We start from the raw sequence: 26,871 nt of genomic DNA, 5'->3' as shown, positions 1-26,871 counted from the left end.
CTTCCAGCCATTCGAGTGTCAAGCGCAAGTCATCGACGATGGCGGAGGCGCTGGAGCTGACGCCCACGAGCAACCCGTACCTGGACTTCTACCGCAAGTTCATCCGCGAGCACCCGGGAGAGATCACGGCCGTGTTCGACCCGGAGCTGAGCGATGAGGCGCGCTCCGAGATGTACGCGGCGCTGGACGTGAGCGTCGCAATGGTGAGGCGAGCGTCTACTGCTCTGCTACAGCGTTTCCACAGCTAAAACTCATTGCACCTTGGTGCAACAATGTAGAAATACTCGTGGGCGATCCCGGACGAGCGTGCGCTGCAGATTATCAAGCACTACGGACCGGTGAGCTGCTGTCGTATTTTTCGGGTTTCGACGTGCGAATGGTGGAGCGTTGACAGTAGGTGTGATGTCGAGCAGATTGTGGAGATGGGAGCTGGTAGTGGCTACTGGGCGCGTCTGCTGCAACTTCGTGGAGTGGACGTTGTTGCCTACGACCTCCATGTTGCTAGCGATGACGATGAAGAGACAAAGGAAGAGGAGAGCGAGGACAAGGCCAAGGAAAACGGTAAAACTGCTGCCACGAGTGGGGAGGAGAGCCATGGCGACGCAGAAGAGACGCAGGGAAGTGACGGAGACGAAGCTGATGAAGAACCTGACGAGGAAGAGGAAGCTGAAGAGGAAGAGGAGGAGGAGGACGACGAAGATGAGGTGGAGGTCGAGCAGGTCTACTGGACAGAAGTGCTCAAGGGAACGCCGAAGGTGCGCGATCACGCTGAATTTTCACTGGTTTCATGTTTGAAAAGCTTAGGTCTTTTGCTGAACAGGACCTGCGCAAGCACGCCGATCGCGCGCTATTCCTCTGTTACCCAGACGACTTTGAGGACAGTAATGAGTCTATGGCGATGGCCAGTCTGTGTAATTATGCGGGTGACACGGTGATCCACGTTGGCGAGCTGTTTGGCCACACCCTTTGCCTTCCAGGAGCATGGTGAGTGGGATTGCTAATTGTTTAGGTCTTGATCGCGCAACTCTAACAGCCATATTGTCGTAGGGGCCGAACATCGTCGGAAGAGTTCCAGACTCACTTGGCGACTGTGTACCACAAGGTGCTGCAAGTCCCGCTGCCATCTTGGCACTCAAGCATGGACACGTTGACGGTGTGGAAGCGCACGAAGTCTTCCATCACGGATGGCGGTATGTACGCTTTCATCCCCGATGAAGAACGTATTGATCTGGTTGCTGCATCTCCATCCACGCGACACCTGCTGCTCCTGGGCGATGCTGAGGCTGATCCGATTGCTTCATCGAAGTCGAAGAAGAGACGCAGAGGTAAGAACAATGCCAAAAGTGCAGAAGCAGAGGACGAGGAAGCAAGCGAGCAAAGTGACAACGGTGAAAGCAATGCCCAGAGTTCTCGAAAGGGACAGAATGAGTCGAAGTGGAAAAAAGGGGGTAAGCAAGCCAAGCGTTCCTAGTTCCTGTACCTAGATGATTAGTGCTAAAGAGTGTCGAGGTACATACACGCCCCAAGTCTTATTCTTGTGCCAAGTTGTCCTGTGCAGGCCATGCCACTTGAAATAGATGTTTAGCAATGTCTTCCTCACTTCAAGTTTACTTACCCATTGCGTGGGTCGGCGAGTCCGTCACAACACCAGCAAGTATAACGAGCTCTACGGTATTCCGCTGGTGCGCTGTGCCGGCTTCATGACCAGGCAGCGGCGGTCACTGGCATACTCGGCGGAATATGAGTTCGGTGATGACAACATCCTAACTGCGACGTTCCTCGAGGAGACACGGCTTCGCAATCGGCAGCGAGTCAAGCAGGCCCAGTCGGTCCTCGACCTGGAGGCGAAGCGCGAAGACCGTACCGTCAATAATGCCAAGAGGATTCAGCAGGAGTTAGGTGCGTCTGCTTTTACGAGTTTTAGCACTTTGCCTGAGTACTCATAGCTCATTTCTTCTTGGGTGCCCAGACAGAGAGATCGAGATCTCTCAGCACAACCAGATACTGCTCCAACGTCTCGAGCGCATTCACAAGAAGCTTCCGAAGCAGTTCGACGTCTCGCATCATACCGAGGAGCATCTGAACGCCCAGCGACCTTCCAACTTCCCTCTCTGGCAGCGTGAACAAGAGCGAATCGCAGAAGAGAACAAAAAGATGAAGCGGAGGCTAGACCAGACGAAATCGCTGTTCGACACGAAGAAGCTAGCAGCAGACGCCGCCAAGTACCGCTATTTCTCCGAGCAGCTGTCAAAAACCGACCGACGTCTCCAGGTGAAGCAAAAGTGCAAGCAGCTCGAGCTTCAAAGCAACGCCAAGCGCAATGACACTGACTGTCATGATCACTCGCCGCCAAAGCCCCACCACCGACATAAGCGGCATAACCTGAGCGACGTCGACCACGAGAGCGAGCAGTGTACACTAGATGGTATCCACGAGTGTCATCCAGACCAACAGGATAGTCGAGGGTCGCGCGAATTGCCGCGAGTCCGGGTCTCCCACAGGGTCGAAAGCAAGTACACAACGTCACAAGAAAGTTTCCCAACGGTGACAAGCACCTCGAAGCTCATCCGCGCGTCGGACTTGCTGCCGCGCCTCGGACGCTAAAAATGTAGCCATGTGACTTCAACTTGGCTTTTGCACCAATCAGCTCCTTTCGTAGCTCCTCGTCGTGCGTATCTCTGCATCTCCGATCGTATCAACCATGCGCGTCGCCAAGCCGTTGACGCGTCCGGGCGCGGGCTCTGTGCGCCGCTTCCACTCGACGCCGCCGCAGCCGTGGCTCGTGCCCGTAGGCCTTGCGTGTGCAGGGCTGTTTGTGGGCACGCGCTACATCCTGCGGGCCCAGGAACGCGTGCGGCGACGGCGCGCCGGCCTCCCGGGCGAGGGCGACGAGGGGGAGGACGAAAGTGAGCACGAGGGCGGCGCCAGCAAGATGCAGCAAGTGCTGGGCGTGGACGTCGGCTCTGCGAACCTGCGTGTGGCGGCAGCGTCGTTGCTGGACTCGGCGCATGCAGCGCGCGTGATCGAGAGCGCCGACGGCATGCGCGCCACGCCGGCGGCCGTGGCGGTGGACAACGGCAGCGTCTCGGTGGGCGCCATCGCCCGGTCCCTGCAGGGACGTAAGCCTGGCTACACGGCAACGGCCACGAGGCTGCTGCTGGGGCCGACGACTAGGGAGCAACAGGAGCTAATCAAGAAGCTGCCGTACTCGGTGCATCGGCAAGGAGACGCGCTGCAGCTGGAGCTCGATGGCAAGACATACAGCCCCGAGGTAAGTACCATCATGATTCGACGCCGTGAGGTTGGGTGCTGATTTGTGGCATTTGTGCGGATGCGAAGTGGGCGGCGGAGATCATGCTCGATCATTTGCACACGACAGCGGCGGCGTCGTTGGGGGAGGACCCCATTGAGAACTTCCCGGCAGTTCTGGCGGTTCCAGCGGGGACGGCGGAGTCAGAGCGTGCGGCGTACGAGAAGATAGCGAATAGTGCCGGATTTACTGTGTTCGCGGCCATTGACGAGCCTGTGGCGGCGTTGCATGCCGCGGAGAGGTGTGCAGCGGAAGAGCTGCGAAGTACCGATGCGTTGACGAGTGGAGGACCAATTGCAGTATTCGACATTGGTGGGTACGTGTCGACGGTCTCGCTGCTTGAGAAGGAGCGTCGTGGCAGTGGCTTCAACTTGTTGCACACGCTGTCAACTCAAACGGTATCAGGGCATCAAGTGAACGAGCTCCTGTTTCATTCGGTGGTGAAGAAGTTTGAGGAGGAGCACGGCATCGATTTGTCCGTCGACTACATGGCCAGTTATCGCATTTTGGAAGCTGTGGAGTCGGCGAAAATCGAGCTGTCAAGCCGCGTGAGTACAGACATCAACCTGCCGTTCATCACGGCCGACCAGAACGGTGCCAAACATTTAGTGCACAAGGTCACCTCATTTGATCTCGCGCGGATTCAGGAAGGCCCAGCCCAGGAAGCGATCTCGTTGTGCAACCGCGCGCTCGATGACGCAGGCGTTTCAAAGGAGGAGCTGAGTGCGTTGATACTCGTGGGTGGAGGTGCGAAGTCGGAGTTCATGCGGAAGCAGCTCGAGTCTTTCTTCGAGCAGGATGCTTTCAACACGAAGGGCTTCCGTCCCGAAGAAGCCGTGGTCTTAGGTGCCGCGGAGTATGGACGAAAATTGGTGCAGGAGTATTAATCCGAACTACAAAACCAAAGTGATCAAGTCCACAAATGTGTATTTGCAGTTTAAGCTGGCGTCTACTTAGTAGCTGATTTCTCCATCCAGCAATGCTTAACCCCTTCTTCCAGGTAGATCTCATCGCTCGGGCATCGGTAGCCGCACTTCAGGTAAAAACCTTTGCGGCCGTACTGCGACGACAGCACGAACTTGTCCACGCGGCTTCGGACAAGCTCTTCAATGCCGTCCATGAGCTGCGCCCCGAAGTTCTTGCCGCGACACTCAGAGAGCACCGCCACGCGGCCGAACTTGGCCTTACGGTTGGGCTCATCCAGCAAACAGCGAGCCACCGCCACGTACTCGTTCGTCTCGGAGTCATGGCCAAGGAAGTGGATGGTGGTCGGCTTGTCGTCGTTGGGGTCCTCCGTTTCCACGGCTTCGCGGAATCCTTGCTCGTCGATGAACACGCGGCGACGCAGTGCCATGACCTGCTGCATCTCGGCGGGGGTCGTCGCGGCGGTCACGATCAGCGGCATCTCTTGGTGGTGGCGGATTAGGAAGTGAGCCACTGGGTCTGTCTAGTGCCGGGCTGTAAGAGGGCCAAGTCCAGGAGACTGCTGCATCAAACGTCGTGTTTCGATGAGCGGAGCGTCCAACAAACAGTGATGTTCTGAGCAACAGCTGCACTAGATATAATAGTCGTCCCAGCCGTGTACTGCTAGCACATGTGAGACCGTGAACGGAATAAGAGCACGGCGACGCCGTGAATGTAGCCACGTCTATTAGCATTAGCTTTAGTAGCTACAGGTTGGCGGGCTTGACCATCCAGCAGTGTTCGACGCCCTCGTCGAGGTGGATCTCGTCGGGGGTGCGCTGGTAGCCGCACTTCTCGTAGAACCCCCTCTTGTCGAGCTGCGCCGACAGCTTGAAGCTGTCCACGCGGCCGCGGACGTGCTGCTCCATGCCCTGCATGAGGGCCGCACCGTAGCTCTTGCCGCGGCACTCGGACAGCACCGCCACGCGGCCGATCTTGGCCGTGCGGCTCGTCTCGTCCAGCAGCACGCGCCCCACGGCGACGTACTTGTCCTGCTCGACGTCCTTGCCGACGAAATGGATCGTGGAGGGCTCGTCGTCGTGCTTGTCGAACTCCAGCACGGGGTCGAAGCCCTGCTCCTCATGGAAGACCCGCAAGCGGATGGCCTTGGCCTCCTGGAACTCCTCGGGCGTCGTCACGGGCGTCACCAGCAGCGTCATGACACGTGTCTCGCTTGGATACTATCTGGTAGTGTTGGTGGTGGTGACCAAGAGACTATGACAGCGGCCACTCATCCCAGCGCGCACCTGGATGAGCATCTGGCCTCCACCGAGGGCCAATCGCCGAGCACAGCGAGCCGGCCTGGAAGGCCCTTTGCAGGCCGCCAGCAGACTTGATGCCGAGCATGCTGCTCGCCGCTTGAACACCTTGCACCTCGGCGAGCCTGAGCGCGGCGCCACTACGAGCGCACGACTGCGGGGAACGACAGTGACCAAGATGGCCCCGCTAGCTTTGCCGACGCCTAGAGAGCCGAGTCCAGCGTTGAAGTTGGAACGGCGCGCGCGAAGCGGAGGCTCCGCTGTCGTTGCGTAATGTGTCGTCGCCTGTTTTCTTTCGTGCCACGGAGGCCGTCGTCAACGGCGCAGAGCTCTTCCACCTCAAGTGCACGCCCCGCATCATTGCGTCAGCTGGCGGCGTCGCGTTCGCCGTTGCGCCATCATTGCATTGCTGCGGCCAGCGGCGGGTGTATCCAACGACAAAGGCTGCTTTGAGGCACGCGTGGCGCTCGACTCAAGCCTCGAGCGCGTTAGTGCGCTGCGCTCGAAACAGCCGCCGACCAACCCCGCGCTCGCAGCGACCTCCAGGTTTCTGTGGTCGAGCTCTCTGGGATTCGGCCTTCGATGGGGAGGCTCATGTTGAAGCGCGCGCGGCGCGGACTCGATTTGCCTTCTCAAGACTCGCCGAACCATGAGGCGACTTCGCAGCGAAGTGCTGCCTCTCAGCGGTGAGTCGGCGCCCTCCGCCATCCGCGTGCACCGTAAGCTCACTGCCAACTCCAGCACTGAGCAACGTCGGCGGAAGGACCGCCGGGCCCGATGAGCTGAGCAGATACCGTCGAAGCTGAAGCCTGTCGTGGACTGGTTCGGCTGAAGAGATGGCACCGTCGTGCGTCGCGGTCGAGTGCACGACGCATCTGTAGCACGCCGGTGCAAGGCCCCCGAGGAAAAGGTCCGCCACGGCGACGCACCTCTGCATTGCGGGCGAGGTAGAGTTCCGACCGACATCCTCGTGAACCGCCTGACAGCCGATCAGTCTCATCAGCCTGATCATCAGGCGGTTCACTCTCGCTGACGGAGCAAGCGTGTACATGTAGTGAGCAACAGCATTGCACCGACGACACCGAATCGATCCGTCCGACGCCGACGCCGACGCCGACGCCGACGCCGACGCAAATTTGGAGATTCCTCCGCCGGCGCTCTGCACTGCCGGTGCCAAGCCCAGGATACACCAAGGGACCAGCAGCGCGCGGGGAAGCTCGATTGGCAGCGCGCGTGGATGAAAACTCGGCCGTTATTGGCCGCGCTATGCAACTAAGGACTCGTCGGTTCGAATTTCGTAACATAGACTGGCGCGAAAAAAGAGTATACTCGCAGGTACGTGTATACCACACACTTGGAGAGCACTATGTTGGGATCTGTATGGCACGAGAGCTGGTCTCGACCAGCTCGCCGGGCAGGACTCAACAGCGAACTGCAGAGCACACCGACGCCTCTTCTCCTTCCTCCTTGATTCGAACCAGATGCAGCCGCTCCACTTCAACCAGCCCGATATATGTAGTAAAGATGAAAGGGTACAGCTTGAAAAATTCTCGCGCTTCACACAACTCGATGCAGTCAGGGGCAAAAGCTACCAAACGCTGGTTTTGTGCAGGTAGCTCGACGGAAATGCCAAATCGAACACGCTCGTTGCTGCTGAACGTGTGTACAATGGTGTACGACCGCATTTTCGTCTGTCATACTAACTAAACACACCGTCATTTAGAAATTGGTAGATATTTGTTGAATCGAAATACTCAATGCGAGTCAACTTGCAGTCCTACATGCTGAACGATATCTCTGCAAATGTTAGATAGCTATACGTACTACTTTCGGACCCCGCGTGGCTTTGTTGTTACGAAATCTGTTACGTGTGCAGGTACAATGCATTACACGTTCGCTGCACAGACTTGCAGGGGAGCTCCACGCTAAACTCCGTACGTCTCAGCTCTCGTGACGGCGGACCGCGCGGCGGCACGTGTTAAATTCTCATCTTGCGCTCTTCATGAAAACTTCGCTTTCGCCAGCACGTTCGGGGTATAATCCGCATGCGATCCGCTCATCCGGATTTGGTACACGCGCTGATATACTTGTGATCCCGCCACTTCCACTGTTGCCCGCTCCTCTGCAGATTTCGCTGCTGCAAGTGCGCTCGGTCGGTCCATGGCGCACCTCGGCGGCGCGTACTGCCAGACTGTCTCCGCGCGCATCAAGTCGAAGGAGGCCATGGCGTCCTTCCCTCTGTCGCAGCGGCCGTTCGCACGCCTGGAGCTGAGCGAGCAGGAGCGCCGGCGCTTCCACACGCAGGCCACGGAGCTGCTGGGCCACGCGCTGAGCGAGTACGAGGAGTTCGCGCTCATCCGCCACCGCCAGGTGGACCGCCGCCGCTGGAAGCCCGTCAAGAGCCACGAGAAGCTGGCCGTGTACCGCGAGTCGCGGTCCTACGCCATCAGCCGCTCGCTGAGCGTCGAGGACGAGGAATCGTTCGCGCGCGCGGCGGTGCTGGCCCCCGCACCCTCACGCTCCAGCTCCAGCTCGGGCGGCTCTCGCTCGGGCTCCGTCTCCACGATCCACGAGCTGCCGGCCCACCAGGTCTCGGAGCTGGAGCTGCTCACGGGCTGGGGCCCCACCGCCACCGAGGCGCGCGAGCAGAAGAAACGCGCCAAGAGCAGGTCGGTCAGCGCCTCGGGCAACCTGGAGCAGCTGCCCGTGCTGCTGGGCGTCGGCAACATCGTCGGCTCGCTGGACGACGTCATGTACGGCGTGGCGGCGCCCGACTGCGCCGCCATGGCGCTCAAGAACGGCTACGCGCACGGAGACGTGCTGGACGGGGACGTGCTGTGCGCCATCGAGGGCCCGTCGCAGCGCAGCCCCTTCCGCTTCCTCGGCATCAAGTGGCTCGTCAAGTCCACGGCGGGCGGCAGCATCAAGCACCGGTTGGCCGCGCCCAGAGACCTCGTGTACCTGGAGGCCACGGGCGTCATCACCCGCGGCGACGGCGTGCGGATCGGATACCAGATCATGCAGTCCGTCAAGCTGCGCGGCTGTCCGGACCTGTACGACTCGCATGGTGTGGTTCGGGCGCGCTGCGAGAGCGTGCATCTGTTCGTCGAGCTCGACAGCCGGACCGTGGACGTGTTCCTCAAGTCCAACGTCACGCCCAACGGCAAGATCTCCGAGTCCGCGGCGCTGCAGAGCTGCGCCAACAACTTGTTGTACTGCGGCAAGACGGTGCTCTGCTCGCAGGACAAGAAGCTGGCGTGGCAGCTCGAGTGCCGCGGCGACAACCAGCGACCGCACAAGGATGAAGGCAAGGACAAGGCCACGCAGTGCAGCGTCTGCAGTAAGACGTTCGGCCGGTTCCTCCGGCAAAGCATCCAGTGCAAGCTCTGCTCGATGGCCATGTGCTCCAAGTGCTGCGTCGAGCGCACGATCAAGCACGTCGATACGTCGGGAAACAAGCGCCACACGAGCAAGTTCGTTTCCACGAGTGTCGTCGAGCTCTGCATGACCTGCATCGCCACCAATATGCAAACGAGCGCGCTGATGATTGCGCGCGAAGAACTGATGTCCGGGCGCTTCGGACGTGTCGCCAAGGGCTCGGCACTCCCACCCAGCCAGAACCGTGGCAGTGGTAACTCGGGCGAGTACTCGTCTTCGATCGCTACTATTACCATTGAAGACATCCCAGGACAACCAGAACACCATGCCCGCCCTCCACGACAGTCGGATGGGATCTCGCGAAAGAACCAACGCCCTCACCAACGGGAGGAAAGTAGGAGAGGCCACCGCGACCAGGGAAGGTATCGCGATGAACCGGAGACTGACGGCCCTGAGACTGCTACGAGAAGAGGTCATGCATACCGCGAGTCACCACCACTGAGCTCACGGAAGTATGCGCATCGCGACCTGCCGAAGCTCAGGACCCGTTCGGATGCACCCCGGCCGGTCTTCAGGCGAGGAGATTCTGACGAGAGGCACCGCAGCGAAGACTATGGAGCAGGTCGCTACACTGAACGTCAGCCTCCCCGCGATCCCATCCTGCGCAGTAGACACCATCCCGTGTATGGCACTTCGCCAGTGGAGCCCGATAACTCTGAAAGAGGATTGCCGGTGGACCTGTGCGATCTCGACGATTCCTCGCCGTACAGATCGAGTAAAGAGAGTATCCGAAAGACGACGAGTTCAAGTGGTAGCAGCCTGGAAGAGATCAACGCAGCGGGTGTGTCACGGTTGCGGTTGACCGATAACGAGTCTGACTCGGAGGAGGAGGACGATGATGATGCTGAATCGTGCGATACGTTCGACAGCTTTGGTGATTTGATCGAGATCCGCTCTGAAATCGACGACGTGGATGAGACGCTGGACACGAAGGACATGGAGGCCGTGAAGCGAGCTTCTCAGGTTAACCGCAAGTTGTGGGAACAGATCGCCGACCTTCGTGACGCCGCAGAAAATGTCTACCTGTACACCAAGGAAAGCACTGCGATGAATATGACGCAGGGTGGCTCGATACGGCGGCGCCCGTCAAACCCTGTGCGTCCTGGGTACTAGCTCAGATCGTTTTGACCATGCCCCACCACGCATGGATGATGGCAAAGAATAATGGCAGCAGCCTATTTACTGGAATACAAGTTTTGAATCAAATACCTGAGCGGACAAGAATCCATGTTGAAATGAGATCGTGTCGGAGAATCCAAATTTGGTGGGATGCTTGTGCTTGTTCTGATGCGATCGTCTAGAAATGCAGACTCGAAACGGATAAGAACATTGTGAACACATCGCGGATCTGTCGTCCGCATGGGAGGCCGAGGCGGAGTCTGCGATTAGCCAAGGCGCGAGTCACCCACAAAGTTCAGCCATGAGCGACGACGGAACCAGTGGTGATGGTGACTCTCGTCTCGAGATGTTCCTGGCCGCGGTCGAGAAGCTGAACATCGAGCTGGACGATCCCGTGGAAACGGCGGAGGAGTTCGAGGAGCTTGAAGAACTAGACCTGTCGGAGAAGGGGTTGGCTGAACTACCTGGGGACTTGGTGTTGGCGCTTCCGCCGAATCTCAAGACGCTCGCGTTGGAGAAGAACGGGCTCACCCAGTTGCCTGATAGCTTCGGTAGTGACGCGGCATCGACGGCTGCGTGGGGACAACTCACAGAGCTCTACGTGCGCAACAATGAGCTCTCCAACTTACCGGCAGGTATCGGTGAGCTATCCAAGCTTGAAAGTTTGTACCTCGAGGACAACAAGTTGACAAGTGAAGGCATCCCCGACGAGGTCGCCCAGTTGTCGGGCACCCTAGCGGGACTTTGCCTGCATCGCAATTTACTCACGGTGAGTCATGCGCTGGCTGAAAACTGCGTTTTATGATAGCACTTGTCTAACTGATCATGCTGCAGACCTTTCCTGTGAGCCTGTGCCAGCTCATTCAACTTGAAGAGCTGTACCTGGATGACAACGCACTAGAGTATCTGCCAGAGGAGATCGGCATGCTACAGAACCTGAAAGAGCTTGACATTCTCGGCAACAAGCTGACTACGCTTCCAAACTCTTTCAAGAACTTGCATCGACTTGAGATCTTGCATGCTGAGCGCAATCAGTTGGTGAAGCTTCCCAAACACCTGGGCGAACTGCTGTCACTGCGTAAGGTCTACCTGCAGAACAACTGCCTGACCAAACTGCACGCGTCACTTGGCCGCTGCATGAGATTAGAGATCCTCAACCTAGAGGACAACGACCTCGCGAAAGTTGCCAAGCGGATTGGAGACCTACCCAAGCTGAAGCATCTGCTGCTGGCAAACAACAAGATCACCGAACTACCGTTCAACCCGGTCGAGAAGAATCCGAATCTGCGGCGCCTCACACTGTCGGGCAACCAATTGTCACCCGAGACACTAGAGCTCGAGAAGCAAGTGGCCATGGCGAAAGTGACTGAAGAGGATGAAAGTGAGGACTAACTAAATAACTACTACAACGTAAGACACACGAGTGGATAATATACCGCCATTGCTTCGCTTCGAATGCATACAAGCCACCACGTCACTCGACTCTTCTTGGGGCTTTAGTGAACGCGTTTCAAGTGAAAAACGCGTGGGTGTCTAGATCCGTCTTAATGGGCGACGGCAGGGGCAAAGGTGATGGCGGAGGCAATGATGACATGCCCGCCGAAGTCGATCCCGAGTTCACCGACGGACTCCCTAGCTGGTAGATGTTCATGTGCTGGTGGTGGTTGTACGCGCGCTTTCCCGCGGGCGTGCGCTGCTGCTTGGCTGATCTAATCGGAGTGCGAAGAAAAGTTCTTGCGTCCATACTTATCGGAGGCAGTGTCGTGGTCGCAGGTGTGGTGATCAGAGAGCACGGGGCTGATGAGCGACCTGCCGCTGGTCGACTGATGTTACTGTAGTGCAGAAGCCGCTTGCCACCTTTCGCTGCCATCTCTTTCTGCTGTCCAACCTGCCGGATGCATTGTCGTGTAAGTACCCGACCCTACAAAATGACTATCCTCTCGAGAGATCACATCGTACCAGGTAGTTGAAGGCTATAATCTGCTCCTTGAGCTGTAGCTGCAAACTGTACGCGCGGAAAAATGTCGGGTTCTGTTCCTCTAGCTTTTGCCACACCACATTCGCAAAGGCTGGGTCGACGTTGGCCTGCTCCTTCAGCGTTATCAAGATATCGTTCTGCACGACAAGAGCGAGTAAGAATGACCGAAGACCCTTCCTAACGCAGAACCTTCCATCCATCCTCACCTTGCTCAAGTACTGCTGGAGGCACCGCTCGATCAAGTTCTGCACGCGTAGAATATCGTTCCACGAGAACGTTGGCGGGGATACCGGCGTCGGAGGGGGTCTCTTAGCCCCGACGCCGGTGGAACCCGATCCAGTATTGATCGTGATCGCCGGTTTCGGCTTACGAGGTACCGAGGCGACTCCAGCTCGTCGCGGCTGCTGTGCTGCTTGAGCTGGTACACAAGTGCTTTGTGGGGTCTGTTGAGCCGTCTCCGTCGTCTTGGTGTCCACGTTCTCAGCACTGGACGACGAGGGGGCGGCGTCCCCACTCAGCTCCGCCAGCCGCCCCTCCTCCGTCTTCTTGTCCTCTGCTTGATCCGTTTTCTCGCCTAACTCGCCCCCGGGGGCACTGAGGTCTCTCCGCCACTGGTCGTCGAGCTGTTGCTGCGAGTCGTCGAGCTCTTCTCGAGGCAACGAGGCGAAGCTGAACCCGAACGCGTCGTCGGCCGAGTTCGTCGTCGAGTCCGCCGGTGTCGACTCGGAACCTCCGTCGACAGCATTGGCGAGTCCTTCCAGCGGCTGCTGCTCCTGACCCGAGGGATTATTGTCGCCCTTGGCCTGGTCCCGCTCCGCCATCTTGAGCTTGCGCTCGTGCGCCGTGGGGGTGTCGCGCGCGTAGAGCGATTCCATCCAGTTCGCTGATTTCCGAGCGTCTTTGCCGACTGCGCAGGTCGCCGAGGGGCGCGCGGCGGCGAAACGTCGGGCCGGATCCACAGATCCGTTACCGCTTTGTGCAGCCAGGCGCATGAGCATGGAGCGTATGGCGTTAAGGAGCTTGAATCAAGGTCGAAACATTGAGAAGACAAGTCGGTTGTCGCTTTCGTGGAGAATGAATAATCGATTCGTGAAGGAGATTTGGATCGGGCCTCTATTGTACCCGTAGGTTTTGCATGGAATGGATGGATGGTATGGTATGGTATCCTGTGGTTTTGAGGCGTGCTGGCAAGGGATCCGATGCGGTTCACTTCAACTTGGACATCTAAAAACAAGTCGCCGCCATCTCGTTTTATTTTTACGGTCGCTGGTGCTCTTTTATTTAGCTCTTGCTGGTCATCGTGGATCGAATTCACTGCGTGCTGCTTTTGTATTCGGAACTTGGTCGAGTTTTTGACCGCCAGTGAGGTGCGAGTACAAGTAGAATGGCGGACGACGGCTCCGACGTCCAAGTGCCGCGAGAAGAGGAGGAAGAGGAGATGGAGGAGGAGGAGTTTTCGGAGATGGCGATGGAGCCCCCGATCAGCATCACCATTCCACCAGTCGAACACGTGGCTTCTTCCAGTGTACGGTCCTCTGTAAGTGACGATGACCGAACCAGCAGCAACGGCAGTGCCACTCCGCCACTGTCAATTCCGCCTTCGGGAGGCTCTTCATCGATGATAACCACGCGGTCGCTGGGATCGCGGAGTTCATTCGACGGGTTTCCCAGCAGCAATTCAAGCTCAATTTCATTGTCGAGTGACAGGGAACTCGTGCACCAAGCTTGTCTTGTTCTCCGACAAGTGCCGGTAGAAGTGCAAGCTCTGGACCTGAGCACAAACACCAGGAAGCCCCGACGACCGCTCAAAAACCTGAAAGCTCTCTCCGAACTCACCAACCTCGTGCAGTTGGACTTGTCGGGCAATGCTGTTGAACGGTTGGAAGGCCTGCAAGTGTTCACGCAATTGAAAACGCTGGCGATGCCGCGCAACCACCTCAAGACGCTGTCCGCCCCGCTGTTCGCCCTCAAAGAGCTGACCCACCTGGATCTGTCGGGCAATTTCATCGCTCATTTGCCACGAGCATTTTCGGGACTTACCATGCTAGAAGAGCTTAATCTCTCGGGGAATAATTTGGGCACATTGCGCGAGGTGGATGTACTCGCATCACTTGCAAATTTACTTTCGTGCAGCCTCGCCGCCAACCCATTCTGTCGTCTGCCCACGTATAAAGACTACATCCTTTACAAGATCAGATCATTGGAGCGTCTCGACGATGTCGAGATTTCTCGAAATGCTCGCGATAGAGCTGCTAAGCGCTTTGGCAATGCGATGTTCTCTCAGGATGCGTGTCTGCGTGAGGCGGGTCGAGTGCACGAAGATGAACAGAACAGGTTACTTGAGGCTCAAAGCGCATTGGAAGCTGAAAATCTTCGCCTGAAAGGCGAGCTGCAGGTCAAGTCGAAGCTGCTGCAAAATAAATCACGGGCCTGGTCTAGCGCTACTGAACAATTACTACAGCTGCAGCAAGAAGTGGCTATGCTGAATCTCGACCGCCGACGTTCGGTATCGCTAGCGGACGACGAACCTAGTGACGCTGAGCAGATAGCGATGGCGATCGCAGCACGACATCGATCAAGCAACGCCACTCAACAGCGACCGCAGTCCGCTCCACGCATTCCATCACCCGAGCGCAGTGTGGAAAAGCGAAGAGGATCCTTTTCAGACCGCGATATGCAGCTCAGACGAAGCGTAGAAGCTGAAGATTCGGTGGAGAGGACCATCGAATCACGCGATACTGCTTGTATGCCAATGTCGCCTGGCTTAAATGACGCACTGAAGCGCAGCAGGAGTAAAATGTTCGTGGATGCTTCATGCTCTCCGCTGCGCGTGATTCCACCGGCGGTTCTTACAAAACTTCCCAGTGATCAGGAAGATGAAGAAAATGTCGTCGGTGAAGATGAAACAACAGATCAGGAAGACAAACCAAAGGTTCGAGAGTACGAAGAAGTCTCGTCACCACCTCAATCCTGGGAGCAAGAGGAAATGGTTCCATTGACCCGGACTACAACTCCACCAGCAGTGAGCTCAGCTTCCAATCGACAACAAAAGGAGGGATCTCACAGTCTTGATCAAGTCCGCAGAGCTCTATCTGAAATGGACACACAAACTAGCCTCCCTCGATCGGCACGTCGTACATCAGCGTCTTTGGAAATCGGTCTCGAAGAAGATGAAGCGTTGGGGATGCATGACCTAAACGGCGGTCGAGCCGCACGGTTCCCCACTTTCGAAGATGATACGGGTTGCCCAGCCTACGAGGACACTACGCACTATCCAGCTTTACAAGCGCGGTCATCATCTACCAGTGCACTTGGTGGACGAGGGAGGAACGCTTACTACGAAAGCACATCCACAATGTCTCCGGCTGGTAGCCACTCACTTCCACCTTCTCCCACGAATTCTCCATCTCGAATACGGCAGTGGTATCGCAAGCAGAATGAATTGCGGCTTCTGACACCGCCGCCTTCGCCTCCTAAAAGGAGTCCTTCACGCCCATACAAGCCACCTCGTCCACCGGTTGAAGCTTCTCCGCTCGCACCATTCGTCGACAAAGACGTATTGGCTCGACAGATTCAGGCATTGCAGTCATGTAAGCAATCGCTGTTGACGGAGATCCGAAACGAGGAGCACCTACTGCATGTACTCAAGCAGGAGAGTGCACAGTACGCAGACCAGATTGATTGTTTGAGCGTGAATATCCAGGCGTGCCTCGATGGTGACCCCAGCGCTATACGCTTCTCCTTTTCTTCGCCAGGTTCACCACGGGGAAAGAGCAAAAAACTACGAAATGAGGAAACTGGACGTGCTCGACTTGAAATCCTGCGGAATAAACTTCGGTTTGCCGAGGACAAAGAGAAGGAAATCGAAGCCACCATGGTACGCATGACCAAGCGCGTCTTGCATGCAGACCTGAACCCACCTGGTGGACACGCTAGCATTCGTGAAAAGTTCAGTCCAGTAGAGTCATCCAGGCCTCCTGATGTGCAGTTTGATAAGGAGATTTTCGCCCTTACTCACAAACTGCAACTTGTGATCGTGGAGAAAGAAGAAATTCATATGCAAATGAGACAGCTCATGGCTCAACTACGTGGGCAGACCACTGCAGAACTCAACTTCGATGAGGATGAGGAGGGTGGTGGGGTTACTTCTAAGCAGGTTTTGTCACTGGCAAAAAGCCGCCAAATGGTGGACGAACTTCGTACTCGCCATCGTGAGGTGACTGAGAGAATACTTCTCAAAGAGAGGCGCATTTCGTCACTTCTGGAGGAATTGAGGGAAGTCGAAGCGGAGCTAAAACACATCAGCTCATTAAACGCGTCTTCAGCAGTTAGTCCGCTATTCCAGCGCGAACGTACTGCCACTCTCGAGTTTTTTCAAGCCATGAACTCTGGTGCCGATAAAACTTCCAATGAAGCAAATGTTGGTAGTGATACAACTAACGGTAGCGCTGGTGTTCCTTCAATGACATCCTCTTCTACCGAGGCATCGGAATCGCCAGTGAATGGATCAACTGACAACACCACCGAAGGGGGTTTGATCTCGCCAAATCTTCAGTTCAAAGAACTGCTGAACCCGGACATGCTTGAGGAGATTAAAGCTGATATCTACGAAAAGCTATCGCAGCAGCTCGCAGCCAGATCGGATGAGTCTGCTGGAGGGGGTCGACCTGACTTACACCAAGCTATTGCCGCAGCGTTGGAGACTCGGCTACAATTGGGAACTAACGCTCCGCAACTTTCAAAAGGCGCTGAGGACTGTGAGGTCTATCAACAAGAGATCTTACAGCAGCAAAACTGTTCCCAAGAGGGTGAGACCACGCCAGCGGCAATAGCACCCGTGGATGCTTCAGCTGCAGCTGAAGTTTGTTGCGACCAGTTTGACGAGTTTGCACCTGTTGAAGCGTACTACGCGAGGAAGTACGTGATGGCGAAGGATCGAGTTTCTGACTTTGTGAAAAGCATCACCGATGACGAAGGAAATACAAACGCGATGGCAGCGACACATGTGACGGGCGCTCAGCGGATCCTGAAGATATGTGAGCGCCTGGATGCTGCAGAAGCAAGAAGCAAATTTGATCCCGTTAGCAAGATCGAGGTGGATCAACAAGGAAACAGCCGAGGTTCACTGAAAGTTCAGCTCTTGGCAGCACGAGACCTCCCCACTGCTCACTTGAGAACAAAAAATCTGGATCCGTACGTGTGCCTGGAGGTTGTCTACCCTTCTCACGCTTTACCCCCGTCCTTGAGCGCACACTCTGTGGTGGGTAAAATTTGCCGCAGCCAGACGAAGAAGAAAAGCATTTATCCAGTCTGGGAAGAAGATTTCGAGTTTGCCCCGATTCTCTCCCTGAACGGATACCTTCATATCCGCGTTCTTAACAATCGCAGACTCAGTCGTGAACAACTGGTGGGCGAAACTCGGATTCCTTTACGCGCTTTGCTGCACCAAAAGCGCACAGTGGAATGGTTTTCGCTGGGCTTGAACGTTCAGCCTATTTCCACCGGCTCAGGTAGCGTGGTCTCTAAGCTTTGTGGTGGTGCTGTAAGACTCCAGCTACAACTATATTTCTCGAGTGTTGAGAGATACAAGCACGTAGTGGATGAACTGGTGATGCGGTACCTCCATGACCACAATCAGTTGCCTCCGTTCATTGACTCGATTGGCGAGTGCGAGAATCGAGTGGATCAGCCTCTTGCGGTCGAACAGCCTGAACACAATGGCACGGATTCAACAGCAGTTGCAAACGATAGCTGTGAATCCGTGGTATTTGATCAACAGCGACAACTGGACGCCGGCACTCATTTTCCTCTCGACGAGCTTGCGATCTCGCTTCCACCGTGCACCGTCACGAAAGCAGCCAGGCAGGATACGGTATCATCACAAAGTACGAGCGTCGGTGGAACCACGAACGACGGAAGGATAGAGAGTAATGACAGCACGAGGTTGCCTCAAGTCTCGACTCAGTTGTCTTTGGACCGGAGGAAGTCTCTGTGGGAAACAAAACCCGTTGATCGCCAAACCACTACAGTTGATGACAAGAAACCATACTTTGGGTTCTCTGCGAGCACGACAGAGCGAAGAAAACAACAACCACCTCCAGTGTTGACGTCGACGGGTGGTCCTCGTCGCAGTCAAACACCTACGGCGCAGTCAAAGAGGATACGCAATGCCGCTGCACTGCAACAGCACCGAAGGAGAAGCATGGAAACGCCCGAGTGCTTCGACGAATACAGTCCGTACCACCCAGCCTTCAAGAGCGCCGACCTTCTCGACGGATGCAACAATGAGCTTGGCGGCGGTGGCGGTAGTGGCAGGAACGGCCGTATCACCCCGCGCGGCGCCGACGTGAGCCGGAAGACAGACCTGAGCATTTTCAAGAGGCCGAGCCTGACGCGGCGGCCGCCCAGCTCCGGCTTCCCAGAGCGGTACATCGGCCTGGACAACCAGACATGCGAGCGGCTGAAAAGGATCTTCGGGCGGATGGACGGCACGCCCAGCAGCTAAAACTAAACCCGACTAGATAGACCTCGTGACGTACACAATGAAGTTGAAGTTGCCTTTTTTACAGTTTGCGACCACCAAAATGGGTACACTTGCGACATAATTACCGTATTCCTTATGTGCTTGCTGACATGCATCTGCATGATTTGCAACTTGTCGTCCAAACATTGATCAACAGTAATCTTCGACAAATGCAACAGTAGACAAATGTAACAGTAGTCATCAAACGGAAAATTGTATTACGCGCTTACCACTCGTCGATCTCGTCGCCATCATCGCTATCTAAGTCGTCGTCAGACGAGAGATCGCCTACAGTCTCATCTACCATGCTGAACTCCCTCAAGAAGGCCACAGCGGCGTCATCTAAAACGTCAGGAGCAGCAGGCCCATCTTGCATAGCGTTCGACGGTGGGATTGGCGGCAGAAGGTGTGCCTTGGAGAAGCCGCGCTGAATTGTCGTGCGGCTTAAACCACTCCAGCTCTCTTGTATCCACTTGCACACCAGCGACCGCCCCGGAGCCTTCATTTTGAAGGTTGTGCCTTGCCCAGTGTGCGCTCGAAGCTGCTCACGTAGCGTCTCAACCCACGCAGTACGTAGGTAGCTTTTAAAAGGTCTGTTCCACGCGATATCGGCAGGCTGCGACACCGCCGTACACGAAGGTGGGACCTTCATGAGATGCACATCAATTGACGCTGCGTAGGCCTTCACCTCCGCCGTCCAGTGTCCGGAAAAATCGTCGACCAGCAGTAGAATAGGTTGCCTAGGCTGGGGACGAGATCCGAAGTTGCCCTTTATAAACTCCATGTGGATGTCGGCGTTCCACCACGCGGTCGGGTTCGCATACAGCTGCAAATCGGTGCCTGCCATAATTTGTCTCGCTTCGTTCCAAACATGTATACCGAATCCTCGCCGATACTTCCAATTGGCCGCGTCGCCTCCTTCCACCTGAGATCGGCTACTTTTGAGAACAACATAAAGTGGGTACTTGGTACCATCCGAATCTCCAAGCAGCATCACCGTGAAGCGCTCTTTGTCCTTGCCAGCGCCACGAATCCAAACTGTTTTGAACCAGTTTTATTTATTGAGTTTTTGGGTAGGTACTCGAAAAATACTCCTGTTAAAAGTTTTGGTAAGTAAATCATTGTAAAATACTGTGATCATGTTATAACGTACCTGTTTGGTCGGCATTATAGACTTTAGTCACCCGTAGCTCCAACATTTTCTGCTGGACATCCACAGCAAAGTTGATGGCGATTGTGTCCGCTGCTTCAAGCGAAACTTGCCCTTGTCTAGTCCGTACACGGATACTGAGTCGGTGCCGCTTCATAAAGCCCTTCCTCCAGTGCCACGAAGCCTCGAAGGGGCTGATCTCGTACTCGTGTGCAGTCGCCCTGGCCTGCAGCTCCAGCATTTTGGAGCTCACGGGAGCCCCGTCCTTCCTCAGCGCGTTGATCCACTGCACCAGCTCCATCTCAGCGTCGGTGGGGAGGATGGTAGTGCTGCCGGTCGGGCGTATGTACTTTAGACTTGCTTGGCGGGGGTCGGCGCACAACTCTTCGAGTTGGTCGCGCTCCTTACGCCACTGGTACATTAGCTTTCTCTTCTGCTCTCTTGCATGGCCTGCCAGCTTAGGAAAGTATTTGTCTAGCGTAGCGTCGACTTTGTTGTTAGCAAAGAATCTTACTATCTCCAGCTTCTCACTCTTAGTGAAGGAGTCCCGAGTATGCTTCGGCTCCTTTCGGCCGGTGCCAGTCACGTGGCTGCGTCCTGGTGGTTTCCGCTTCATGCCGTCGGCTGTGCGCTGCTTATGTCGAAATTGCAAGTGAGAAATTTGTGGTTGAGCTGAGCTGTCAGCAAGCACATAAAGTAAAACTGTACAATTAACACTCGAATTTGATTGGCTACTTAGATTTGTCAGTAAAATGAATCAGTCAGCAAGCACATAAGGAATACGGTATCCGTTCCTTTGTGGGCGTTCCTTTCCGTCGCCCATCCCCCCACGCGGGCTATTTATCTGTCAGTCTGCATTTTTCCTTGCCGAGAGCATGAGTCTGCTGCGCGCCGAGACGCTGCAGGTCGTGGCGCAGAGCCTCGGCCTGGACGACCTGGTCGCCGACTGCGTGCGCGAGCTGCTGCCCGAGGTGGAGCTGCGCGTGCGCGAGGTGGTGCAGGACGCGCTCAAGTTCCAGCGCCACTCGCGGCGCGCGCAGCTGGACCCGGCGCACGTGAACCAGGCGCTGCAGGCGCGCAACCTCGAGAGCCTCTACGGCTTCTCGGCGCCGGGCACCGTCAAATACAAGCGCTGCGAGGACAGCGACGCGCTGTTCTTCGCCGAGGAGGAGGAGCTGGAGCTGGGCGAGCTGCTGAACGCGCCGCTGGGCCAGATCCCGCTGCAGCCCGTGCTCAACGTGCACTGGCTGGCCGTGGACGGCGTGCAGCCGCTCATCCCGGAGAACGAGTCGGCGGAGGACGACTCGACGTGCCACACGTCCATCCGGGACGAGGCCTTCGTGAGCAACGTGGACCGCAAGCCGCGCGTCAAGCACGTGCTGACCGAGGAGATGCAGCTCTACTACTCCAAGGTGACGGAGGCCGTCAAGAGCGACGACTTCGAGCTGCAGCGCGCGGCCTTCTCCAGCCTGGCGCGCGACCCGGGCATCCACCAGCTGCTGCCCTACTTCTCGCGCTTCATCTACGAGGAGGTCAAGCACAGCAACCACGACCTGTCGCTGCTCTCGTCGCTCATGCGCGCGTGCCGCTGCCTGCTGGTCAACCAGAACCTGCACGTCGAGCTCTACGTGAGTTAGCTTTGAGTGACGGGACTTGTCTTCTCCGTCTTCTTCTCGTGCTAATGTGTTGAGTTGTTTTAATATTGTTATTGTTATTTTGTAGCTGCACCAACTGATCCCCGCCATCTTGACGTGCGTGCTGGGCACGCAGCTGTGCGAGAACCCCGCGGACGACCACTGGGCGCTGCGCAAGTATGCGGCCAAGCTGGTGGCGCAGATTTGCGAGCGCTACGGCGAGAAGTACGCCAACATCCAGGCGCGCGTGTCCAAGACGTATCACAAGGCGATCACGGACCCCGTGTGCCCGTTCTCGACCCAATACGGCGCCCTCCATGGTGAATTTCTCCACTTACGTCGCTACTCTTTCGCCTTCAATTATCTCTGACCGTTTTGAATTTTTTCCTCGCTGCTTACCAGGTATGCTGTTCTTGGGTCCGCTGGTGATGGAGAGCTTGCTCTTCCCGAATCTGGAGAGGTACTACCGACGACTGGAACCAGCTGTGTCATCGTCGAACCCGAATCTCGTCGAAAGGCTAGAGGCGCAGAATTGCCTCGGTATCCTTGTGGTACGTCAAAGTACACAATCCTGTACGCGGGGTCTACGTTGCTGATCCTCTGCTCTTTGTTTCTGGCTACGGTGTTTTACCTACTCAGCACGCTTCCGGAACATATTTTTCAATGTCCAAGTCGATGGACCGCGGTGCGTCGCCGTCCCTGTCGCCATCAGCTCTGGGCGACATTGTGACTCTGCTGTACGATGCGTTTGGTGAAAGCCTCTTGCCTTACATTCGACCAGAGCAGCCGACAAGCATGCTCGACCTGTGCCTTTAGATTTTCCACCAAGCCGGTGGGAAATAAAGAGCGAAAGGTTAATGAATGGATGGCTTACTATTGCCATAATATCTGGGTGCTGTACGTAAGGATCGAGATGTATTTGCTGAGGATGGAGAACATTTGCTTTGATGATGTGTATGCAGGGGCTAATAAATCGGACGGTGAAGGTAGAGCTGTGCAAGAAGCTGGAGCAACTTGCGGTAAGCTTACAGACTGCTGCGTTATTTGTTGTAGACCTTGTGGACGCGGCACACCTGAGCCGAGGTACCAGCGCTTGTCGTTACTGTTGCCGTAGCCGGAGCCGAAGTCGGTGCCGACGTTGGTGCTGAGGTCGCAGTGGTAGTAGCCGCTGTCACCAAATTCGGGAACCCTGACGCCTTGGCCACCCTGTCCCACGTATACCAACCAAAGTACTTTTCGAGTTCAAGCTCCACGCTGGTGTCATCAGGTCGGCGATCAAAGAACATGAACCAGAAAACTTCCTGGCCACCACTATCAGGAGTCCACTGCAAGAACGCCTGGTAGAAGGCTATGGAGTTGGCAAGACTCGGTACGTTGTATGGCGCGAAGGATGCCGGAGCTCCAGCAGTCGGATACCCGATCTCCGTCAGGCGAACCTTGTCCGATGAGTACACGGTCAGCATGTTGTTCCAGGCGCCGTTGAGCATAGCCAGCGGGTTGCTTGCAGTGTACGAGGCATCGAAGAACGGGTAAATATTAACGCCGAGGATATCGCAGCCGTCGGCAAGCGCTAGCATGTCAGATCGAGTGCTGGTATCCACCCACTCATTGTGGCGCTGCACCGTGCCGATGTTCACCGTACGTCCAGTCTCGGTCAGAATCCGCGAGCGCAGGTCGTTGATGCGCTGCAATACTTGGGCAGGCGAGTATTGACCAGCCGGATAGATGTTCTCATTGCCGACGAGGATGGCTGTGATCGAGTTGGGATAGTTTTTCACCGCATCAACGGCAGCGTTCACTTGATCATCATACCAACTCTCGTCCGTCATGAATACGCCCAGGTAGAGCGAAATGCCATACTTCGCAGCGTATTGAGCAACTGGGTAGCCGTAGAAGTTAGAGTAGTAGGTGCGAACAACCGTGACGTAGTTCTTCATGATGCTGAAGTCGATGTCCATTGCAGTATCCAACCCCGCCGCGCTTCCTCCGTTCAGCGGGTACTCCGAATTGTGGAACGGGGAGTAACAAACTCCTTGGATGATCGGAGACGACGACTCCACTCGGTCCGGCGGCAGCGTCGTATTGATGTAGGGGCTCAGCTCATGACCCGTAAATCCCTCAAGGTTCAACGCGGCAGTTCCTGAAAACAGCAAAGCTGCGAACGCGGAGAGATGCCCCCAAAGCTGCATCCTGAGTTGGTTCTTCGAGACAGGAAGGTTGGAGAATGAGCGCAGCACTGGACAAGAGACGCCTGGTGTCGAACGGTGAGTGAGCAGTTACTTGAATTGAAGTTTATTGTACAGGGCTGTTAGGAGTCGTTTCCTATGAGAACTCCTATTCCGAGTAGAGCACTTCGAGCGACTGGATTTGCGTGGGGTCCGCGAGATACCGTTTCCAGCTCTGCAGCGTGCGCGTCTGGTTGGTGTTGTAGGTCCACTCGAGCACGCGAGCGCGACGCTCGAAGTCGGTGAGACCGTAGGCTCTTCCGAGACCTATGCCGCCGCCGTAGCAGAGCTGGATGCCCTGGCGCAGGTAGCAGTACTCGTTGACGTGGTCGTGGCCCACGAAAGTGGCCTTCACGTCCCCGACCTCGAGAAGAGCCGAGAACAAGCCGCTGTTCACCGCAGCACTCGCTGTCTCTTCGTTCTTGTCGCCGGCCCGGGTCAAGGTCGACGCCATCGCGTACTCTGGAAGAGGGATGTGGTAGTACATGACTGCTGGTACGCTGGCATTCTCGGACGAGCTGTTAGCGCTGCTGGCCGCTTCAGCGATGTGAGACTGCGCCAGCTCCCGGTAGAACTCGATCTGAGTCTCCTTGATCCAGTCATAGTCGTCCGGGTCGTTCACCAAGGGGTACGTCGCTGTGTCGATGCTAGCGTGAGAGTCCAGGAAGTACATGCGGAAAACCGTCGAGCCCTCTTCACCCCACGGCCCATTCGTCGGAGCGACGACATTGACCTCGTAGTTTCCAACGCCACCAATGTCACGGGGTCCGTACTTCACATGCGAGTACTGTTTGCCTTCGGTCATGAGCTCCAGCATCTCTTGCCGTGTCAAACCACCTTCCGTGTCGTGGTTGCCAAACACTGCCGCCCACGGAATTCCTCGGCTTTCCACGCGTGCAGTGAAGATGTTCATGGCGAAGGTGTGCATCTCGGTGTCCAAATCCGTTTGGACGTTGTCGCCCGAGAAAACCACGAAGTCTGGCTGCTCGATGTCCAGTAGCTCATCAAGGAACGCAATCGTGACGGCCTCGCGGCACTCGTTGTACATGGGGTCGCTGGCTTCTCCGGCGCTCACCGAGCTTGACGAGTTGCTCTCCTCTCTCAATTGCTCCGCGATAACCGACGCGGCCGCCAAAAGGTTCGCAGGAATACTGTCTGGGCCAGAAGAGCACGCGTAGTCCGGGTTGCCCGTAAGATGCATGTCCGCAATCTGCAGTACCTTGAAAGAGAGCGTCTCGCTCGAGTTCGACGCCACTGCTTCGATTGAAGATGAGACATCGTCACTGCTTGATGAGCTTCCAGAGGAACTCGACGTCGTGTTCAGCACGTAAGGCTCGAACTTCCTCGCGAGGAAGAATGTCTGCATCGTGCCCGTGGACGCATTGCCGATGACATCCCAAGCGCCAGGAATCGTAGAGGAGGCGTTGAAGTTTTCCGCTTCGGACTCGGCCGTTTCGTACAATGCCAACTCAGCCACGAACGAAGATGTCGCCTGGCTGGATACCGAACTGGTGGAGTTGGTGCCGTCGTCGTCAAACTCCACCACACCCCACTCAGCACATAGCTTAACCGCGTTGCTCGTGATTTCTGTGGTCGTGACGTTGCTCGCAGCCTCGGGGCACGATTCCGTCGGCAGAACCACAGTAAGGTCGGTCAACACAGTAAGCGAGCTGTTGGTGGCGTTGGCAAGCGGACGCTGCGCGCATACGATGACGTCGCTGGAGTCGTTGTTGCTGTCAGTCGTCTTGAGCACGAACCCGGGCGTCTCCCATTCCCCCTGGGGCTCCAGCTCTTCGCAAGACGAGTAGGTGGAGTCGGTGGTCACATTCGTAAGCACCTCCAGCGCGACAATTGGGCGGACGGGGTAACGAACGCTGAGGTACACGCTGGAGGCGTCCGAGTCCAACTTGAGGTCCGCCGGCCAAGTGATCCACCCGGGGGTGTCGTGGTTGTAGAACGACTCGGTGGTCGTCATGAGGTCCACCACGTACTGCTGCGTGTCGAAGGCGCTGCTCGCAATCGCGAACTCGGCGCACACAAACACGCCCGAGCTGGGGTTGACAACCTGCTGCATGTTGGACGGACAGCTGTCGGCGTCCGAGACAATTACAACTCTCCGGATCACCGACACCGTGTCCGGGTCGACGGCCCCGACGTCTTCGTCGCTGGCCTCCACGCTCTGCTGCATGCACAGGTACGACTCGGTGCTGCCGGTGGAGGAGGCCCAGTCGACGCCTGTGGGGATCCACTGGAGCTCGACGCATCGGTCCTTGGTGTTGTCAGCCGAAGCGGCTGTTACCAGCGTCACGTTCGCCACGGCGACGTGAGACAGCGCCAGCGAGGTGGTGGTCACCAGGGTGCTGCTGTCGGTGGAGTCGTCGTCGTCCGACTGGGTCAGCACGACCGAAAGCGTGACCACCGCCGCCACGGCCAGCACCACGATGGCGGCGATGAACGCCTTGCGGCGGGTGCTGATGGAGCGGATGCCTTTGGTCGGAGCGGCGTCATGGGACGTCAGCGGGTGGAAGTCGGTGTGCTGCACGTCGGTGGCCGGAGATGCCGCGGTCCGGTCTGTCATCTGTGGTCGGTCTGTTGTGTGGATCGGTCTGCTGTTTGGTGCCGCGCTGCTTTAGGACTCAGCAATTTGGTGACGAAGTCGGTGGTAAACTACTCGAGCGCGCAAGTTGAATTGTGGCGGAGTGAGCGAGAGCTTTTGTGACAGCGGAGATTGCGCCCGAATCTGGTCGAATCGACTGTCGATGGAGGCGGAGCGAGCTAACGTGCGATATGCCGTCGAGGGACAGGGTAGGTCGGCAGGAATTGCAGTTCATCGTTAATAATCTGCACTACCGATTTGCCATAGAGGATGAGATTATACTTCTTGGGAGGTGGTAGTGACAGGCGATTGTATGGGGTTCTTTTTTCGATATATTACGTTTCGGAGTCAACTATGTTTATACAGTGGATTATGAATCTCATCCTGGACATGATAGGTTTCGCCGATCCATTTATCGCATTTAACGGGAGATGCTCAGGAAGCGTGCTACATTGTGTAGGCGGCGGCACCAAGAGCCGCAAAGGCGCAGCGCCATTGATCGTCCTGCACACCAACAAATCAACGACCCTGCGAACTCAAGCCGCTTTAGTGAAGCGGGTGGCGGCATCGGCGAGCAAACATCCGGCTAGTACGCTGACACACGATTACGGGGGGGTCAAAGCGCTGGGGATCTTTCCGCCTCTTCTTGCCCGATCGTGCCGCTGTCCAACGCCGC

General features: G+C 56.5%; 13 protein-coding genes across 14 annotated transcripts; 8 read left to right on the top strand and 5 right to left on the bottom strand.

The window, feature by feature from the left end:
* Positions 1–38: 38 nt before the first annotated feature.
* IUM83_01556 (NhaC Na:H antiporter (NhaC) family protein) lies at positions 39–1,471 on the top strand (the record flags this gene model as incomplete). Its single annotated transcript, XM_067925420.1, has 5 exons — positions 39–203; positions 279–338; positions 414–755; positions 821–984; positions 1,048–1,471. 5 exons carry the CDS (start codon positions 39–41, stop codon positions 1,469–1,471), a joined length of 1,155 nt encoding a protein of 384 aa, XP_067797415.1.
* A 229-nt stretch (positions 1,472–1,700) lies between these two features.
* IUM83_01555 (NhaC Na:H antiporter (NhaC) family protein) lies at positions 1,701–2,604 on the top strand (the record flags this gene model as incomplete). The annotated part of the gene is made up of 2 exons (XM_067925419.1): positions 1,701–1,899; positions 1,970–2,604. The coding sequence occupies 2 exons, from the start codon at positions 1,701–1,703 to the stop codon at positions 2,602–2,604; spliced, it is 834 nt and encodes a 277-aa protein (XP_067797689.1).
* A 97-nt stretch (positions 2,605–2,701) lies between these two features.
* IUM83_01554 (heat shock protein) lies at positions 2,702–4,197 on the top strand (the record flags this gene model as incomplete). Its single annotated transcript, XM_067925418.1, has 2 exons — positions 2,702–3,271; positions 3,340–4,197. The coding sequence occupies 2 exons, from the start codon at positions 2,702–2,704 to the stop codon at positions 4,195–4,197; spliced, it is 1,428 nt and encodes a 475-aa protein (XP_067797690.1).
* Positions 4,198–4,259: 62 nt separating this feature from the next.
* Positions 4,260–4,715, bottom strand: IUM83_01553 (putative acetyltransferase (GNAT) family; the record flags this gene model as incomplete). The annotated part of the gene is made up of 1 exon (XM_067925417.1): positions 4,260–4,715. The coding sequence occupies one exon, from the start codon at positions 4,713–4,715 to the stop codon at positions 4,260–4,262; it is 456 nt and encodes a 151-aa protein (XP_067797416.1).
* A 265-nt stretch (positions 4,716–4,980) lies between these two features.
* Positions 4,981–5,532, bottom strand: IUM83_01552 (putative acetyltransferase (GNAT) family; the record flags this gene model as incomplete). The annotated part of the gene is made up of 2 exons (XM_067925416.1): positions 4,981–5,454; positions 5,521–5,532. 2 exons carry the CDS (start codon positions 5,530–5,532, stop codon positions 4,981–4,983), a joined length of 486 nt encoding a protein of 161 aa, XP_067797417.1.
* A 2,160-nt stretch (positions 5,533–7,692) lies between these two features.
* IUM83_01551 (FYVE-FINGER-CONTAINING RAB5 EFFECTOR PROTEIN RABENOSYN-5-RELATED) lies at positions 7,693–10,083 on the top strand (the record flags this gene model as incomplete). Its single annotated transcript, XM_067925415.1, has 1 exon — positions 7,693–10,083. The coding sequence occupies one exon, from the start codon at positions 7,693–7,695 to the stop codon at positions 10,081–10,083; it is 2,391 nt and encodes a 796-aa protein (XP_067797418.1).
* A 307-nt stretch (positions 10,084–10,390) lies between these two features.
* IUM83_01550 (Ras guanine nucleotide exchange factor L) lies at positions 10,391–11,481 on the top strand (the record flags this gene model as incomplete). The annotated part of the gene is made up of 2 exons (XM_067925414.1): positions 10,391–10,858; positions 10,924–11,481. The coding sequence occupies 2 exons, from the start codon at positions 10,391–10,393 to the stop codon at positions 11,479–11,481; spliced, it is 1,026 nt and encodes a 341-aa protein (XP_067797419.1).
* A 118-nt stretch (positions 11,482–11,599) lies between these two features.
* Positions 11,600–13,065, bottom strand: IUM83_01549 (uncharacterized protein; the record flags this gene model as incomplete). Its single annotated transcript, XM_067925413.1, has 3 exons — positions 11,600–11,977; positions 12,049–12,204; positions 12,274–13,065. The coding sequence occupies 3 exons, from the start codon at positions 13,063–13,065 to the stop codon at positions 11,600–11,602; spliced, it is 1,326 nt and encodes a 441-aa protein (XP_067797068.1).
* Positions 13,066–13,451: 386 nt separating this feature from the next.
* Positions 13,452–14,763, top strand: IUM83_01548 (transcription initiation factor tfiid subunit; the record flags this gene model as incomplete). Its single annotated transcript, XM_067925412.1, has 2 exons — positions 13,452–14,671; positions 14,748–14,763. The coding sequence occupies 2 exons, from the start codon at positions 13,452–13,454 to the stop codon at positions 14,761–14,763; spliced, it is 1,236 nt and encodes a 411-aa protein (XP_067797067.1).
* Positions 14,764–18,269: 3,506 nt separating this feature from the next.
* Positions 18,270–18,572, top strand: IUM83_01547 (transcription initiation factor tfiid subunit; the record flags this gene model as incomplete). The annotated part of the gene is made up of 1 exon (XM_067925411.1): positions 18,270–18,572. The coding sequence occupies one exon, from the start codon at positions 18,270–18,272 to the stop codon at positions 18,570–18,572; it is 303 nt and encodes a 100-aa protein (XP_067797070.1).
* Positions 18,573–20,615: 2,043 nt separating this feature from the next.
* On the top strand, positions 20,616–22,190 carry IUM83_01546 (Transcription initiation factor TFIID subunit 6; the record flags this gene model as incomplete). Its single annotated transcript, XM_067925410.1, has 4 exons — positions 20,616–21,368; positions 21,463–21,694; positions 21,777–21,925; positions 22,014–22,190. 4 exons carry the CDS (start codon positions 20,616–20,618, stop codon positions 22,188–22,190), a joined length of 1,311 nt encoding a protein of 436 aa, XP_067797061.1.
* A 283-nt stretch (positions 22,191–22,473) lies between these two features.
* IUM83_01545 lies at positions 22,474–23,563 on the bottom strand (the record flags this gene model as incomplete). Of its 2 annotated transcripts, none has more annotated exons than XM_067925409.1 (2): positions 22,474–22,518; positions 22,580–23,563. In XM_067925409.1, the coding sequence occupies 2 exons, from the start codon at positions 23,561–23,563 to the stop codon at positions 22,474–22,476; spliced, it is 1,029 nt and encodes a 342-aa protein (XP_067797059.1). The 2 variants fall into 2 exon arrangements, with proteins under 2 accessions (XP_067797059.1, XP_067797060.1); XM_067925408.1 differs by lacking the exon at positions 22,474–22,518 and having other exon boundaries at positions 23,106–23,124; positions 23,187–23,563.
* Positions 23,564–23,708: 145 nt separating this feature from the next.
* IUM83_01544 (Calcineurin-like phosphoesterase) lies at positions 23,709–26,177 on the bottom strand (the record flags this gene model as incomplete). Its single annotated transcript, XM_067925407.1, has 1 exon — positions 23,709–26,177. The coding sequence occupies one exon, from the start codon at positions 26,175–26,177 to the stop codon at positions 23,709–23,711; it is 2,469 nt and encodes an 822-aa protein (XP_067797058.1).
* Between the last annotated feature and the right edge of the window lie 694 nt (positions 26,178–26,871).

This window comes from Phytophthora cinnamomi, assembly GCF_018691715.1.
Source record: "Phytophthora cinnamomi strain GKB4 chromosome Unknown Contig14, whole genome shotgun sequence".
NCBI classification, from domain to species: Eukaryota; Oomycota; class Peronosporomycetes; order Peronosporales; family Peronosporaceae; genus Phytophthora; species Phytophthora cinnamomi.
This window is presented reverse-complemented; position numbering and strand designations above follow the sequence as displayed.